The sequence below is a fragment of the Lissotriton vulgaris genome, chromosome 8 (assembly GCF_964263255.1).
Source record: "Lissotriton vulgaris chromosome 8, aLisVul1.2, whole genome shotgun sequence".
In the NCBI taxonomy this organism is placed as follows: Eukaryota; Metazoa; Chordata; class Amphibia; order Caudata; family Salamandridae; genus Lissotriton; species Lissotriton vulgaris.
In genome coordinates this window covers 170,216,037-170,233,636 of record NC_141696.1, presented here as the reverse complement: position 1 = coordinate 170,233,636, position 17,600 = coordinate 170,216,037, and the positions used below count along the sequence as shown (strand labels likewise).

Sequence of the window (17,600 nt, the reverse complement as noted above, 5' to 3'; positions counted from 1 at the left end):
TGACAGATTTCCACTACCAAAAAATTATGAAATGATTACATGTCTTGAAGGAGCTAGATGGTTTTCAACAATTGATTTATATGCTACGTACCACCGCATCTCTTAAACACCTGACTCTATGAAGCTCACAGAATTTATCACACCCATGTGATAAATTCTTTCTCAAACTTGACCTCAGACTGGAGGCATTTTTGCGGATCCTAGAAGCTAAAGGATTGACTAAAGAGTTTTCAAAATAAAAATGTTGAGAAAAGTGTGTGACATTTCTGGAACGCATAATTGAGGAAAGTGGGATTGAATTTAAACTGTCATTAGTAAATACTATCAAAGAAGCATCCACTCCAAGATGGGGGTGGGGGTTGGGGGTCTGGAGGGAGGGGGGAAGAAGGAGAGTGAGAACGGGGGGGGGGGGGGTGGTAGGAGGAATGGATTGTGATTATGGTATTTGCTGCTGTAGTTATAGTTTTTCCTTTTTCTGTTTCATGATGCATGCTGCTTAATCGAATGCTCACGCTGAGGGGAGTTTAACCCTGACTCATGCGGTTGAGCATCATGGTTTGGTTAATAGTAGGTGGATATCTCATGTTTCACTTGTTGCACACCTTGGTCGTTGTAAACGCAGCATATTATCCTATTGTGAACGAGACTTTATGCTTGATACGCCTGTGCCACCGTGCTGGCATTGTTGCCAATGCCTACTAAATCCGTACTGTACTTTGAAAAATGCTAATAAAACAGATTTTAAAAAAAAAGAAGCATCCACTCCAAGGAGCAAGGATGACGGTTGGTCGTTTTTATTAGAACATGCTGAGTATTGTGCTAAGTCCATTCCTAAATTAGCTGGAAAATGCTACCGTATTAGACAGGAATAAGTTTGGATGATCAACACAGTGCAAGGAGGATTTTGCACTATAAAACAGCTTATTTGTAATATTACACATTACAAAGTTTTGACCCTAATGCAGATTGTGTGGTGACAACACATGCAAGTAAAAATGGTTTAGGTACTGCATTAACTCAGCTGGACAGCAAAGGTAAGGAAAGACTAATGGCCTTGACTTCAAGAACTCAGTCTCCCACCACAGAAAAATATCCTACCAAAAAGAAGGACACTTTTGCATTTGCTTGGGCTAAAGATCACTTCAGAGCATTTTGTGAGGTAAATCTGTTACTGTTCAGTGTGGCCATAAATCACTTGTGAAACTTTTGCTTCTGCAAGATTGCAAATTCAAGGTTATACTTACAAAATCTTGTATGCACTGGGCAAAAATAATGTCGTGGTGGATTTCTCATCCAGAATGCCAACACAGTTGGAAGAGTGTGAAGATGACATGTGGAATGATTTGCACATGACTTCAGTACATGATCATGACATGCCTGCAGTAAAAAAAGTGGATTGGGAGATTGGGTATCAGGCGATGTGGTTTGGCAGACGGTGTTCAAATGTATCTGCGACGAATAGCTGCAAAGGAACGTTTGGATGACCATTTTGGCAAGTGCGGTCTGAACTTTCTTTAGAAAATGAAATGAATGAAGGGGGCACAGAATTGTAGCACTGTCTGGTTTATGTAGTATGATCATAAAATGATGTCATAAAGGTCATTTCAGCATTCATCGATCAAATTCAATGGTTAAAAAAGCTATTTTGGTGGTTTCAGGTCGACATTTTTTATACCGATACATGTTAGAGAGGGTGTCAATCAATTGTTCTAGAGCAGATAAATCTGTTCACACAATAAGACCACCTCTGTGCGAAAGATATAATCCTAAGAATCCTTGGGAATCAGTGGTCACTGACATCATGGGACCTGTAGGTCCACTGAAGATATTTGTGATTCTTATCATGGATATGTTTTCCAGGTGGTCTTTTGTAAAAAATGTTGGGAAAGCTGACACGATTCTGTGTTTTTAGTTCAAGTTTTGTATCAGAGGGAATTCCCACTACCATTTTAAGTGATAATGGAGTGCAATTTGGATTAAATTGTTCAGTTGAAAACAGCTGTATGGGAGAGACTAATAATGAAGACATTGGTGTTTTACCCTTTCTAGTTATGAGTGGAAGGAATCTCAAAACCAATTACAATCCTGGTTGGTTGTTTGGTTCAAATGATGAACAGTGGTCCTTGGAGCTGGGAAAGGACAGTATAACAAGAAATCATCATCAGAATAAAAGTTACTATTAATGCAAAAAACATTACTAAATTGGTGAAAGTTAAAGTTGAAGCTTGGGTTTGTATAAAGGAACCGAATATTGTGACAAAGGGTATGTCAGTTCTATGATCCTTAGGAAGTTGTGGAGGTGTCATGGAATGTAGCTTGACTTAAGAATGGTAAACTGTGAAATCTCATAAAAATAGCTGTGTAGCAAAGTAGGTGTCCAAAAGGCGCAAATTTAGTTGGATGGATGATGAAAAGATGACTGCGTCAAAGCCTTATATACCAGAATCAACAAAAAACTCAGTAGAAAGCCCCGACCATCCAGAACGCCACAGCCAGACTGATCCTTGACATCCCCCACCGCAACCACATCACCCAACACGTCCGCGACCCCCACTGACTCCCCATCGAAAGTAGAATAACCTTCAAGCTCCTCACGCATGCATACAAGGTCCTCCACAACATCGGACCAGCATCCCTAAACAACCGCCTCTCATTCCATGTACCCAAGAGAAACCTCCGGTCAGCCAACCTCTCTCTGGCCACCGGTCCACGCATCTACAAGAACAGAACCGGGGGAAGGTCCTTCTCCTCTCTCGCAGCCAAGACCAGAAACGACCACCCACTCCCCCTCCGGCAAAGTCCTACACTGATCCAGTTCAGGAGAGACCTCAAGACCTAGCTCTTCAGATGACTTAAAAAAGGGGAGACGAGTTGGCCTAACAGCTAGGGCGGTTGACCTTGAATCTGGGGAACTGGTTCGAGTCTCAGCAATGATGCTGCCATCCTGTGATTCTGGGCCAATCACTTAATTTCCCCGTGCCTAACAAAAATGAATGTGTCCTCGTGTAATGCAACTGGTGCTATGTAAAGCGCTCCAACACCTTCGGGTAAAGTTTGCACTACATAAAACTCCGTAAAATAAAAAATAAAAAAAATGACCACAGCACCCTATGGATCCCCCCCCCTCCCCAGTGCCTTGAGAGCCTCACGGGTATTTGTGCTTTACAAACCCCTAGATGATTGGATGAAGGATTAGCACCTGGCACAAGTTTAGTAGGCACTGAGTTAGGTGATATGATGACATAACAGACTGTTGAAAAAAAGGAAGAGGACCACCTAAATGGTTTAAGGATTGTATTTACGGTGAAAAATGTATCATTGATTCCATCTCAGTTCCATGAGAGTTATTCTTGATGTATTTTACATACACGCCAATAGACCCGATTCAGGCAGGAGAATCACGATTTCTTAATGCAAAAATTGCTTTATTTTGTCTGTCTCCTGCCTGAAAAGGCCATGTCTTTAATAGAAGTCAATGGGGAAGTACATTCTCCCGACTATTTTTTCTTAAATCTTCCACTTTCTCTTGTAAAATGTTGGCTCGTATGATTTTATTATACTTCTAGTTAGTTTGTTTTTAATCATAAATGCGTTGTGGACTTTAGTTATTGTTATTTTTCATCCTATGTTTCAATCCCAGTCATGCTAAGATCTTTCTATACTGTTGGGAGAGTGCAGATGTTCTTCTGTCTGTTCCTGCTGCGATGAGTACTCTTGACAATTAAGCAGTGAGCACTGTTATAACTGGATTGTGTGTTACTGCAGCTTTGATCAAGAGGCGATGTGCCAGACCAGCTATACGACAACATCAGCATCACCTGACGATTCCAGCTGGCTGTCCAGTGCATATTAAACGTTTCGAATATGTTAAAAAGAAATTATGTATCTACTGGATATGCTTACACTGCACAGAATTAATTGCAAAGCTCAATAAACGAATTGTGTTTAGCTCGTAATAAAAATCATCCGTCGACCTTGCATAACTTTCTAAAGAAATGTCTCACTGATGCAAGTTTATATGGCCGTGATCCGACTCCCTTTCAACATGGCGGCGCCTTTCGCTGAGCCCGGGCAGTTCGTCTAACTTCCAGTGTAGACCGGGCAGGGTATGCCTATGCACAGGCCTAGAGAGTGAAACACACACAGTGTGGAGAAGACAATTCAAGTGGCGTTCCCACTGTGGATTTGTGACACGGGCTGCCGCGATGGCGGCGCACCTGAAGAAGCGTGTGTACGAGGAGTACAGCCGTGTCGTCGTTCAGGTAACGCAGTTGTAGTTGGGGCGGGCGGCTGCTTCCCAGGCATTGGTGCAGGACGGACCGGCAGCTATAAACACCGGGGTATCGATCCAGGCCTGCCGGTGTTTATTCTGCTTATAATGACAGTGTATGAGCAACGGGCACCGTTTTTTTTAATATAGCCTTACTATAAACTGTATAGTGTGTGCACTTGAAGTACTAAAGCGTATGTTGAAAAGGGTACACACGCCACGCTTTTCTTTTTTTAAAATAGAGAAGCCCGATTGTATTACCACTCTGCCCCGTCTTCTTCTCTTTTTTATCCCTCAAAGCTTTCTTTGCGGCGTAAGAGGAATCGCTTTGAAACTACAAGACCCAGAATGCAAAGTGCTGGTAGCTAAAAGCCCGGAGTACCTAAGAGTTGCACGTATGGCAGGAGGAGCGTGTCATGGGCTACCCAACAGGACCTGCCTACAATATGCAGTCTTACTCAGGCTAAAGACCTGATTTTTCTTTTCTTTTCGTTTTCTGTTTCTATAAAATGACTCCACTTCAATGTAAGTTCGTGGGCAAAATACATTTCCCCGATTTACATTTCATAATCTTCCCTCTTTCCTACTGCCAAATGCTGGTATGTATGCTACACATATTTAAGGAAAAATATTGCTGACCCACCTCCTTATTTAGTCTCACTCTAAGTTTTAAGAGACAACAAACAAATGACCAAATCTCTTTGTTTGTATGGGTAATTTTATTAAACCCTTTTGTTCATTATTTTTGGTAAGATTTAACCAATTAGTAGGCGAGAAGAACACTCCATACATCTATATACAAATACAAAACATTAAGACATATTTTACAAGTACAAACAAGTAACCAATAAATCAAATAATCTTCAACAAACTTCTCGTATTAGAAATGAATAACAATTCTGTATGCGAAAATAATTAATCTTTGCGAGATAATCAGAAACCGCTATTGAACCCAACAGGTTAAAAAATAGATTTGACAGACATCAGAAATTAATCCACAGTTTTGACCATAGAAGCTGCACTCATCACGTGCAAATATTTTGAACTCTCTATCTGTCGTTTTGCCAACGCGTTTCGAATCTGTCGGTAATTACAGATTCTCCTCAGGGCTCTCTCAATGTTATCAATCTAAACAAAAAATAAAACGAAGTTTGTTTCAGTATTCAAAACTTATTTGCTAAAATACGTTTTTCCAGAAACCCCCTGGGAGAGGCTGGACTCAACTGTACTAGTTACCTCTCTGGAGAATGCGGTGGGCTCTCGTGGTTCAGTTTGTACACGAGGGAATAAACGCCGCAGAAATCAGTGAAAATGAAAGATTTGTTCTGGAAGAATAAATAAATCAAAGACTTACAAAGCCATCTAAAGCAGTGTCAAGCGACTACAACAGACCTAATGCTACACACTCATACCTTCTTCAAGTAGCATTGAATGCGGTATTAGGTTCTCCGTGTGCTCCTTTTATCTTTTCTGTGCGACCTGTAAAGTATTAAGGTCGCGCTCAGTATTTACATAAAATGTGGTTGAAAAACGTTGGTGGAGTATTGCGGGAAAACGTGAAACCACCTACCCAAATATGTGGTAGTAGACACGGGGCGTCGGCCGCCATGCCGTGTGTTTGTTGTCTTAATCGGGTTTAGTCAGTAGCGGGGTCGTGTTCCTCACCGTTATATCAAGAAGCGTCTCGCTCGCGCTGTAAGACAAAACGGGGCTCTTTAGTCACTCATCCTGTGCGGAGTAAGAGCGCCGTAGTCTCACGCATTGGGAGTATCGCAAATGCTCACCTTCCAGCAGTCGGGGCGAACCAGGAAATCTAGCTGTGGGCTCGCAGTGATGTAGGAGCCCTTGACAGCCACTTGGCTGCCCCTGCGTTCTCATTTCCTGGTTCGCCCCGACTGCTGGAAGGTGAGCATTTGCGATACTCCCAATGCGTGAGACTACGGCGCTCTTACTCCGCACAGGATGAGTGACTAAAGAGCCCTGTTTTGTCTTACAGCGCGAGCAAGACGCTTCTTGATATAACGGTGAGGAACACGACCCCGCTACTGACTAAACCCGATTAAGACAACAAACACACGGCATGGCGGCCGACGCCCCGTGTCTACTACCACATATTTGGGTAGGTGGTTTCACGTTTTCCCGCAATACTCCACCAACGTTTTTCAACCACATTTTATGTAAATACTGAGCGCGACCTTAATACTTTACAGGTCGCACAGAAAAGATAAAAGGAGCACACGGAGAACCTAATACCGCATTCAATGCTACTTGAAGAAGGTATGAGTGTGTAGCATTAGGTCTGTTGTAGTCGCTTGACACTGCTTTAGATGGCTTTGTAAGTCTTTGATTTATTTATTCTTCCAGAACAAATCTTTCATTTTCACTGATTTCTGCGGCGTTTATTCCCTCGTGTACAAACTGAACCACGAGAGCCCACCGCATTCTCCAGAGAGGTAACTAGTACAGTTGAGTCCAGCCTCTCCCAGGGGGTTTCTGGAAAAACGTATTTTAGCAAATAAGTTTTGAATACTGAAACAAACTTCGTTTTATTTTTTGTTTAGATTGATAACATTGAGAGAGCCCTGAGGAGAATCTGTAATTACCGACAGATTCGAAACGCGTTGGCAAAACGACAGATAGAGAGTTCAAAATATTTGCACGTGATGAGTGCAGCTTCTATGGTCAAAAATAACTGTGGATTAATTTCTGATGTCTGTCAAATCTATTTTTTAACCTGTTGGGTTCAATAGCGGTTTCTGATTATCTCGCAAAGATTCATTATTTTCGCATACAGAATTGTTATTCATTTCTAATACGAGAAGTTTGTTGAAGATTATTTGATTTATTGGTTACTTGTTTGTACTTGTAAAATATGTCTTAATGTTTTGTATTTGTATATAGATGTATGGAGTGTTCTTCTCGCCTACTAATTGGTTAAATCTTACCAAAAATAATGAACAAAAGGGTTTAATAAAATTACCCATACAAACAAAGAGATTTGGTCATTTGTTTGTTGTCTCTTAAAACTTAGAGTGAGACTAAATAAGGAGGTGGGTCAGCAATATTTTTCTTTTTCACTAGTAAATTGGGTCCAGCTGCCCCCCTGTCCCAGGACCAGACTCCGTGGTTGTACTAACACATATTTAAGGGACATGTTGTACTTGATCGAACTGAAGACTTATGGCAAGCCGATTATCCCAATGGCCAGGCCTAAAAACAGGCCTCGAAAAATCAACTCGTCTACTTGCTATGGCAGATTTTTATAAGCGCGAACTTTTTTTAGGGACTGCTGGCCAAGTCTGGGGAGATACTCCAGCTGCAAAAGAACAGGTGTTCGTTACATCCAGAAAGTGAATAAGCAATAAAGATACCTTTAAGTCTTGTTACATTTGCTATGGCTTCAGACTGTCAGATATCAGCTTATATCTACTTACAAATTTCTCTTTATATTATCCATCGAGATCGTGTTTACAAAATACTCTAACTGCACAGTCAGAGAAAGAAAAGTAAAGTGAACTGTTATGCTTTGTGAAATGTAAGGCTATAGGACTTCAGTTTCCTTCTAATATACAATTACATTGCTTGTACATTAACTTTACACATTTCAAAATTAATTCAGCATTTGAGAAACAAGTTTTTGTTTTAATTCTGCAGTGTGAAGGGAACAAATATTTTATTAGGATCAAAACAAATAACAATGTACATGGTGATGTACAAATGCTAAATATTTGCTGAAACCCGATTTCCACATTTTTGCTTGTCCGTTATAGTTATATCAGTGGGAACGTTTGTGTCCATTTCAATGGAAATGTGCTGTCTGTAAATGACGGTGCACAACCAGAGCATGCTTTAGAAATATATCTATTAAAAGTGAGAGTTTTTAAACATGAACTGAGAAACATTCCTGCCCGTCATGATGACTACGCTATTGATGAGGCAAGTCAGCGCTCATGTGTCCCCTATATGTGGGCTCAGATTTAGTTTATTGTACAGTTAATAAAAACTCACAATTTTAAAACGTGCAATTATAAAAACGAAGTCGATAGCTGCAAGTGAAACATAAAAGGAGCGGGTAGGCTCACATATTTAAAATCTTCAAAGTCACAAATTGAATTAAATAAGGTCCTTTGGGGTTAGGGCGACAAGATGCTTGCAGATTTGAGAATCAAGAGGCTCTGAGGCGGTTAGCGTTGTTTTGGTTTACCTAGTGCTTCAAGTAAGCCCTGTGACTGTTTTATTTAGTCTGCTAGCCACTATGTCGAAAATTTTTGTTATTCTGCAGTTTAGCTGGGTTTCTTCAGGATTAAAACAAAGCATTGCAGCCTGTCTGCAGCTTGTTATACCCTTCTGATTCCATAGGACCCGAAGCAGAGAACGCCTTATGTCCAAAAGGTTTGTACAGATGCAAATGATGTGTATGAGATCCTCTTTCCCAGAAAAACAGAGTCGGCAACGGTTTGCTGAGTTTTCCCTTTTCCAAGGTGCCAAGTGGGGTGGTATAGGTATGTTGCCGAAGCGCATGTTAAGAAATGTGTTTTTTGTTTTCTGTGTGAAGGCCTGTTGTTAAGTACTGTTGTGGTTTAAGAGCGCTGTAGCCTTTCAGCACTGGCCATCCATGCGCTCTCTTCTCTAGGGTGGCTTTGTCCTCAATAGATGAGACCATCTTGGTGACTTTCAATACCACTTTTTGAAAGTGCCAGGGTCAGTTGGTGACTCCCATAGGTTTGTTAATCCTAAGGTCTCCAGTGATTCCATTAGGTAATTCCTTGCTGGTGAGTTGTCTCTAATGGACAGTTCAGTCCAGAGATGAGCATTTACGGATCCATGGTCAGCGTCTCTGATTTTCAGCCAGCTTTTTATGTATACGCCTCTTCTCTCCACCGTTTGTTTCTGCAGTCCGAATTCAAGACGGATTTGAGCGGGCGATGAATAGGTGGGGAGATGGAATATTGCCCTGTATGCTCGACTAATGATGTTATCTAATGTCGTTGCATCTTTGCCTCGCATGGATTCACTGCCGTAAGTGAGCATAGGCTGTAAGCGAGCTCTTATTACCTGTAGGAGAGGACCCAGTGACCGGTCAGGAAGAGCTTTCTGCAGTGGCTTTTTTGATAGATGGAATGTCGTGCCCTTCCGACGGAAGGGCACGATTTTTATTATAATGGAGCAAAAATGTTGTCTATTAAATCAAACAAGTTTTTGTGCAGAAGACCTGCTGAACTCACGTTTGAAAGTGCTCTCATATTTGATAATGATTACAGAAGAGAAGGAGCTTGGTAGTCAGTCTCAACATATAACAGTTCACATAGTCTGTCCATCACAAAATGGAACTGATGCAGGACAAATTTCTGGGAACCTTAAGTGTATAGATTTTATTCACCTGTCAAGTCAAGTCAAAAATTATTTTTTCTTCTGAAAGCCAATAAAGAAATTGCATCGCTGATAACATTTATTGATAATACTGACCAAAAATAAAGATACAACTATACAATATGAAATACATGAAATATTAACAATAATAAAGTGCATAGTAACAACACTAAAATATCATGATTAGATAAAAAAGACATTTGTCCTTGCATCTTTTTCTGAGTCTAAAAGCTTGAGATACAAAGCTTCAGCTTCTCTAAATTGTACCATTTATTAGTATTGCGAACCTAGATATCCAGGTTCTCAACAGCAACACACCTTGCGTAAGGGATTTCAGACCATTCTCCAGTAGAGGCCTCGGTGGTAGGCGCACAGACGGATCAAAGGGTGCCCCCAAGGTTGGAGGGCTGGTATTTAAGAGATAAAGGGATTTGTGACAAGGTCCATGAGCGTGTGAGCCAGTACTTTGCAGAAACCCAGGGATCGGTGGACTCAGCACTGACCCTGTGGTTAGCCTTTAAGGCAGTGATGAGAGGGGAAGTTCAGACAATAGAGCTGTAAAGGTTAGAATAAGAAGAAGGAGGAGAAATGCATAAACTCCGATTAACTTTACACCATCAAGATTTGCACGCCCCGCCTGAAAACATGGCGCACAAACATGCCATGACAACACAGCGTTGTCTCTGACACTGGAGATCAGGTGGCCCAACTCCTGACCTGGTTGAGAATCGCAACAGAGAGATGTCCTGGGTACTTGAGATAACAGATGAGCTGGGGAGGTCAGGTCTCTGACAACCAATGCGGCTATAGCGGAGACCTTCGCTTCCTAATATGAATCGTTGTATACGTTCCGGACCACCATGACACATGCTGGCTGCATGGATTTTCTGCTAAACTTATGCCTTAGAGAACTGATGGGGGAGCGAAATGAGACCCTGGAAGCCGAAATCACAGAAGAGCTTCAGCAGGCGCTGAGAGGTTTGCAGTCGGGCAAAGCCCAATGACCCAGTGGCATACTGGTCGAACTGTACAAAGTAATTGGAGCGACAGTAGCTAAGCCAATGTTGGAAATGTTTAATGAAGCGCTCTCAGGGGGATGCCTACCAGCCGATCAAAGAATGGCTACAGTGGTGATTATACCTAAAGAAGGCAAGCCTCCATCCTAGTGCGGATCGTATTGGCCGATTTCTTTGCTCAATGTGGAGACCAAAGTATTGGATTGTAATGAGCCTGGTTTAGGGCCTTGTGATTAGTCTTGGGCAGGGATTTTCCTGTTGTTCATGCTTTTGCTTTTCCCCTGTTTACCTGCCCACATCATTTTTTGGGGGTCCCCCTTCTTATATGTGCCGGCGACTGAGAGAAAAACATTTTGTTGTATGCAGACGATGTACTGATATATATCTTGCGACCTCAGAGCTCCATTTTTAGAAAAATACAAGTATTTAATATTTTTGGAGAGCACTCGGGCTATACAATTAACTGGTCCAAGTTGGTGTCTGGCAAGGCCCCCCCGCTTTCCCCGAGACGGTCTAGCCCTCGTGAGACAGTACAGTTTCAAATATTTGGGGATTTACATCACACAAGATCAGCAAGAGTTCTTTAGGAAAAATATTGACTCACAATTCGAAAGGCTGAGGGGGGATGTAGCACATTGGAGGACCTTACCGTTGACGCTGGTTGGAAGGGCCACTTTTTACAAAATGATGAGCCTTTCAACATTGATCTATATCCTTCAAAACATGCCTTACAAAATCCCACCAGTAGTGTTCAGAGGAATTGGTCAAGAAGCCTATTGATTGATATGGAAAGGGGTGCACCTAAAATTGCATTAGCCAAACTGCACCGCAGGTGTATTATGGACTCGCGGTCCCAGACATACAAAAGTACTATTGAGCTTTGCAGCTCTTGGTTGTGAATGAATGTGTATACAGCGATCAATAAGTCTCAGATTTTAGGGTAGACAGGGCCAGCATAGGCCCAGATGGTTATGAGAGACATATATATGGGACGGAATGAGGGATCCCCTGACTGTGGCATACACAAACACTCATTGACGTATGGAAAGAGGCCACCCGGTTCCTTGTATGGCAGGGGAAACTCACTGGCTTGACACCAGTGTGGCACATTGTTCATCTCCAAGAAGTTAGGGGATTAGGAGGATTTAAACAAGCACTGGCGTTGCCAATAGGTCTCGCAGTAGGAAAGTTGGAGCTATTGGTTTTGTAAATGACAAAGCCCTTTATGTATTTAAAATGATAACCAAAGTGAAAGGCATTGTTATTTGCAATTGTAATGGCTCCAACTGTCGTACTGCGAGACCTATTGGCAACGTGAGTGGTTTTTCGTGTGTGAGTGGCGTTGTGTGTGTGAGTGGCGTTGTGTGTGTGAGTGGCGTTGCGTGTGTGAGTGGCGTTGCGTGTGTGAGTGGCGTTGCGTGTGTGAGTGGCGTTGCGTGTGTGAGTGGCGTTGCGTGTGTGAGTGGCGTTGCGTGTGTGAGTGGCGTTGCGTGTGTGAGTGGCGTTGCGTGTGTGAGTGGCGTTGCGTGTGTGAGTGGCGTTGCATGTGTGAGTGGCGTTGCATGTGTGAGTGGCGTTGCGTTGTTGCGTGGCGTTGCGTAGTTGCGTGGCGTTGCGTAGTTGCGTGGCGTTGCGTAGTTGCGTGGCATTGCGGCGTTGCGTGGCATTGCGGCGTTGCGTAGTTGCGCGGCGTTGCGTAGTTGAGCGGCGTTGCGTAGTTGAGCGGCGTTGCGTAGTTGAGCGGCGTTGCGTAGTTGAGCGGCGTTGCGTAGTTGAGCGGCGTTGCGTAGTTGAGTGGCGTTGCGTAGTTGAGTGGTGTTGCATGTGTGAGTGGCGTTGCGTTGTTGCGTGGCGTTGCGTAGTTGCGTGGCATTGCGGCGTTGCGTAGTTGCGTGGCGTTGCATGTGTGAGTGGCGTTGCGTAGTTGCGTGGCGTTGCGTAGTTGCGTGGCGTTGCGTAGTTGCGTGGCGTTGCGTAGTTGCGTGGCGTTGCGTAGTTGCGTGGCGTTGCGTAGTTGCGTGGCGTTGCGTAGTTGCGTGGCGTTGCGTGGCGTTGCGTAGTTGCGTGGCGTTGCGTAGTTGCGCGGCGTTGCGTGGTTGAGTGGCGTTGCGTGGTTGAGTGGCGTTGCGTGGTTGAGTGGCGTTGCGTAGTTGAGTGGCGTTGCGTAGTTGAGTGGCGTTGCGTAGTTGCGTGGCGTTGCGTAGTTGCGCGGCGTTGCGTAGTTGCGCGGCGTTGCGTAGTTGCGTGGCGTTGCATGTGTGAGTGGCGTTGCGTAGTTGCGTAGTTGCGTGGCGTTGCGTAGTTGCGTGGCGTTGCGGCGTTGCGTAGTTGAGCGGCGTTGCGTAGTTGAGTGGCGTTGCGTAGTTGAGTGGCGTTGCGTAGTTGAGTGGCGTTGCGTAGTTGAGTGGCGTTGCGTAGTTGAGTGGCGTTGCGTAGTTGAGTGGCGTTGCGTAGTTGAGTGGCATTGCGTAGTTGCGTGGCGTTGCATGTGTGAGTGGCGTTGCGTTGTTGCGTGGCGTTGCGTAGTTGCGTGGCATTGCGGCGTTGCGTAGTTGAGCGGCGTTGCGTAGTTGAGCGGCGTTGCGTAGTTGCGTGGCGTTGCGTAGTTGCGTGGCGTTGCGTAGTTGCGTGGCGTTGCGTAGTTGCGTGGCGTTGCGTAGTTGCGTGGCGTTGCGTGGTTGAGTGGCGTTGCGTGGTTGAGTGGCGTTGCGTGGTTGAGTGGCGTTGCGTGGTTGAGTGGCGTTGCGTGGTTGAGTGGCGTTGCGTGGTTGAGTGGCGTTGCGTAGTTGAGTGGCGTTGCGTAGTTGAGTGGCGTTGTGTAGTTGAGTGGCGTTGCATGTGTGAGTGGCGTTGCGTTGTTGCGTGGCGTTGCGTAGTTGCGTGGCATTGCGGCGTTGCGTAGTTGCGCGGTGTTGCGTAGTTGAGCGGCGTTGCGTAGTTGAGCGGCGTTGCGTAGTTGAGCGGCGTTGCGTAGTTGAGTGGCGTTGCGTAGTTGAGTGGCGTTGCGTAGTTGAGTGGCGTTGCGTAGTTGCGTGGCGTTGCGTAGTTGCGTGGCGTTGCGTGGTTGAGTGGCGTTGCGTGGTTGAGTGGCGTTGCGTGGTTGAGTGGCGTTGCGTGGTTGAGTGGTGTTGCGTGGTTGAGTGGCGTTGCGTGGTTGAGTGGCGTTGCATGTGTCAGAGGCTAAATGTAGCACAGGGAGACCTCCAGTGGTAAGACAATCAAAAACAACTTAGAAAACATTTGACAGTCTGAAGAGATCAAACTCATGAACAAGCGTGATACACCTCTGCTAAAAATCATGATAAATAACAACACACATTAGAAGTGAAACTGCAAGTACAGAAGGACCAGCTTTGCTTGTTTAAAACTCCCACTTCAGGCAGATGAGTGTAATGTGTAAAGCGTCTTGTGCACATGAGCAGATCGGAGTCTGGAAGCAAATACAAAGAAGAGGAATGACTGAGGCGCATTGGTGTGAAGCACATCAAAGGGCTTCTCCTCCCCTAATTAGCCGTTCTGGGGAAACTGAAAGTACGGCCGGCCTGCGGCCGGCCATGAATAATTAGGGGAGGAGAAGCCCTTTGATGTGCTGGGCTGGCTGGCCCTGAATGCGCGTGCATGTTATCACGTGGTTCACGGGCACTGCAAGAAAACCGCGGCTGAAAGCCCTTTGGTTTGAAGAGAAAATAGCCGACTTGAATTCTCCCCATTTCCCATTCCTGCGGAATGGTAAAGGCTCGACCTAAAAATCGATGCACATAGGGATTGAGCGTCTGAGGGATGTCTGGAGGAACCAGGTGTACAAAACATTTGCCGATCTACAGGGGAAGTTCGATCTAGCAGACATAGTGAATTTCAGATACATGCAAATAGGGCTTACCCTGCAATGTCAACTGCAGGAAGGGGAACAGTTATCCGACTTCGCCACTAGAGGAATGGTTACTGACAGAGGTCTTGACAACGAAGGGAGTCTCATTGATTTATAATAAACTCCTGAATAACTCACCAGATTCATTAGGCCCCTGAGGACAACCTGGGGAGAGGATCTGGGGAAACTTGATGATCTGGGGCAGCTTGTGGATTGATCTGACATGATTACATTCCTTTTGAGATTCCAATCACAAAAACAGTGATGCAGCGCTCACCAAGAAATATCCCTAACCCAGGGTCCAGGTCACTCCGGTGGGGCCCATAATACCGAAGTACAACACACCTAGTCACACACACTTTACCCCAGACCCTTGCAAATATATATATAAAATGGGTTGAGTGAATTCTCTCCTATGACAGGATACCTTTTAAGCACAGATTTTAACACCAACATTTGTTTGCCTCAATAATCCTACTAAACTAATCTATGCATCAATGTACCCCGCCAATTAGGTCGATGGACCAATTAGTTGAGTAAGTTGATGGTGATTGTCAAGACCAGCTTAACCTCACTACAACAATACATTGATTTACATAATTAATTGACTCTAAAAGAATCACAAACACCTGAAATCATTTAAAAGATTTTATGTAATTGATTTGCATAAAAGAAAATTAGCATTTATTCTGTCATTATTAATTCTCACTGAGCATTGCTATTTATTCAGGAAATAAATCAAGAAAGTCTTAATAAAAGATATGAAGAGAAAATTCAGGTTCACATTAATTCCATTATTCTCTAAAATAAAACATTAATCAATCCTGGCTCCTGTACCTGAAAGAGAATTCTTCATGAAAAGATCAGAGAACCATAGTTAAAACATATGCATTTAATTCTAAAGATTTCTGCACTAAAAACCTGCCTACCCAGCACTAAACCCCATCTATACTTACTAACCCAGGCCTCCTCGGACGCAGTCTCCCAGGCTAGTGTCCCGTTACGATCTCCAACCTACAGGGGTTATCAGTGAGCATTCTGGCATAGTTTCAGGCTCTCAGCATCTGTGCAAACAGCTGCAGTGCAAACAGCATCTCTCTCTGCGATCAGCTTCTGTGACCTTAAACCCCAATTTTGTTTTGATATTTATACTGTATTTGCTGGCTCTCTACCCTCAAATGTTTCAAGTCTTGCCGCTTCCCTTTCTCTGATTGGTGATGACATTGCAATTATTAGCTCTCAGGATGTTCGTTAATCGACAATGTATTTTTGAACTTTAAGGATGTCCATGAATATCTTCCTGATTAAAAAGCTGACAGATACAAATTCGACTGTCCATGCATTTCTCAACTTCCAGGATGTCCGTGAATAACTTTGTTTGACAAACATAAATACAAGTTCGACGGTTCATCATTAGGCCTTTAAATGTTCATTTTCAGTGATTCAGCTGCTTCCACGTGGTCATCTTTTTGGAAGGCATTTTACTTTTTTTTTTCTTGGCAGACATTCAGCTGTTCTCGTGTTCATCATTCACCAGCGTTCGTATCAAATGACCTCAAACATAGTCCGCTAAAGTTGCAAAGTTTTCAGTGAAGCATAGAGCTTGGAAGAGCTTCTCTTAGCAAAATGATGTAAGCTTTCTCTACTGCGCAGAACCAGGAAAAGCTAAGCCATTTTGGAACTGGCAACCTACCAAAACTACGATAAACAGAAAATGTAAATACACAGAATATAGGTGTTTTCTGTCCCCCCAACCAACAGTGCTAATATTTATCCTTTAAAACTGTTACCTAGCAGAAAAGCATCACACTGCAAGCAATTAACATGAAGCAGAAAAGCAGCATGCAATGCACAATGTACACAGACATGCATTATTATACCACTTAATGCACAAAAATAGATTAAACATGCGTTTTACATAATTAATTAATATGTTAATCAAACCAGTTAGTGCAAGGCATTTCCCACATGTAATGTGTGTGCTTTTATTAATACACAGCAATCAAAATTAATATATTACTTTGTTATGGGGGTGATTGATCTGAATGGGGTACACACAAAATCTTCTGTACCTCGCTCCATCAACAGTCTTACAAGGACAACCAAAACGACTTTTAATCAAATGCAGAAACAGGAAGGATATCGATGTGACCGAAATAGATTAAACATTGCATTGAAACTGCCCATCCTTTGTCTAACCCTCATAGTAATGATTGAGATATAAAATATTTAAATAAATCAACAACAAATGACAATATATCACAGCATATGAGGTACTAAATGAAGTGTCCTATTTAACCATGGAAAGTCTGAACTAACTATACCATACTGTGTAATAAACGAAAAAAAATATTTATATATACAGACATACATTGATTGAGGATTGTGGTGCATTATATGGAATCGTTGTGCTCAAAATTGTCTTTGGTTCCAATCAGGCTTTTTTGTAAAATCTTTAGCTCCGCCCTGGGTAGCTATGGCTTCAAGCAGCAAGGCTCAAACAAAGGAACTAGTGTAAAGCATTTAGGGCCAGATGTATGACCATTACAAATTGTGACTCGCAATTTGCGCTCAATTGCGAGTCGCAAATTGCTAGTCATAATTTGGAATGTACAACAGTGTCAGAGACACTGATTACTATTCACAATGGGCTCGCAAAATGCGAGGCTCATGAATATTAATGAGCCACTCGCAATTTGCAACCCCATTGGGAATGGCTAGCCCTGCCAGGGATGGTGACTTGCTGGGCTCAGCAGACCTCCATGTCCGAGACTGCTCGTCGATAAAGCAGTTAAAAAAAAAAATCCATCCTGTTTTCCTTAAAGGGAAATGAGATGCATTTAAAAATTTTAAAAAATGAAACTTTTTCGTTTCATTCTTTAAGGGCAGGCAGTGGTCCTCTGGACCACTGCCTGCCCTTAAAAAAATATTTCATAACCAGTCACAAAGGAAAAGGGGTCCCCTGGAACCCCTTCCTAATTGTGACGGCACTACCACCCTCTTGAAGAGGGTGGTATTTTGCGAGTGTTTTGCGACCGCAATTGCGGTTGCAAAACATTGGTATATGGCTTTGCGT

At 43.4% G+C, this 17,600-nt stretch overlaps 1 protein-coding gene across 1 annotated transcript in view; it reads left to right on the top strand.

The window, feature by feature from the left end:
* The first annotated feature begins 4,098 nt into the window (after window positions 1-4,098).
* The window catches only part of INTS4 (integrator complex subunit 4), a 358,899-nt gene continuing 345,397 nt past the window's right edge, over window positions 4,099-17,600 (top strand). Inside the window, exon 1 of the mRNA XM_086933901.1 lies at window positions 4,099-4,262. Coding sequence (XP_086790027.1) covers window positions 4,206-4,262 — 57 coding nt within the window. The 5' untranslated portion in view covers window positions 4,099-4,205. The remainder of the gene's footprint in view (window positions 4,263-17,600) is intronic.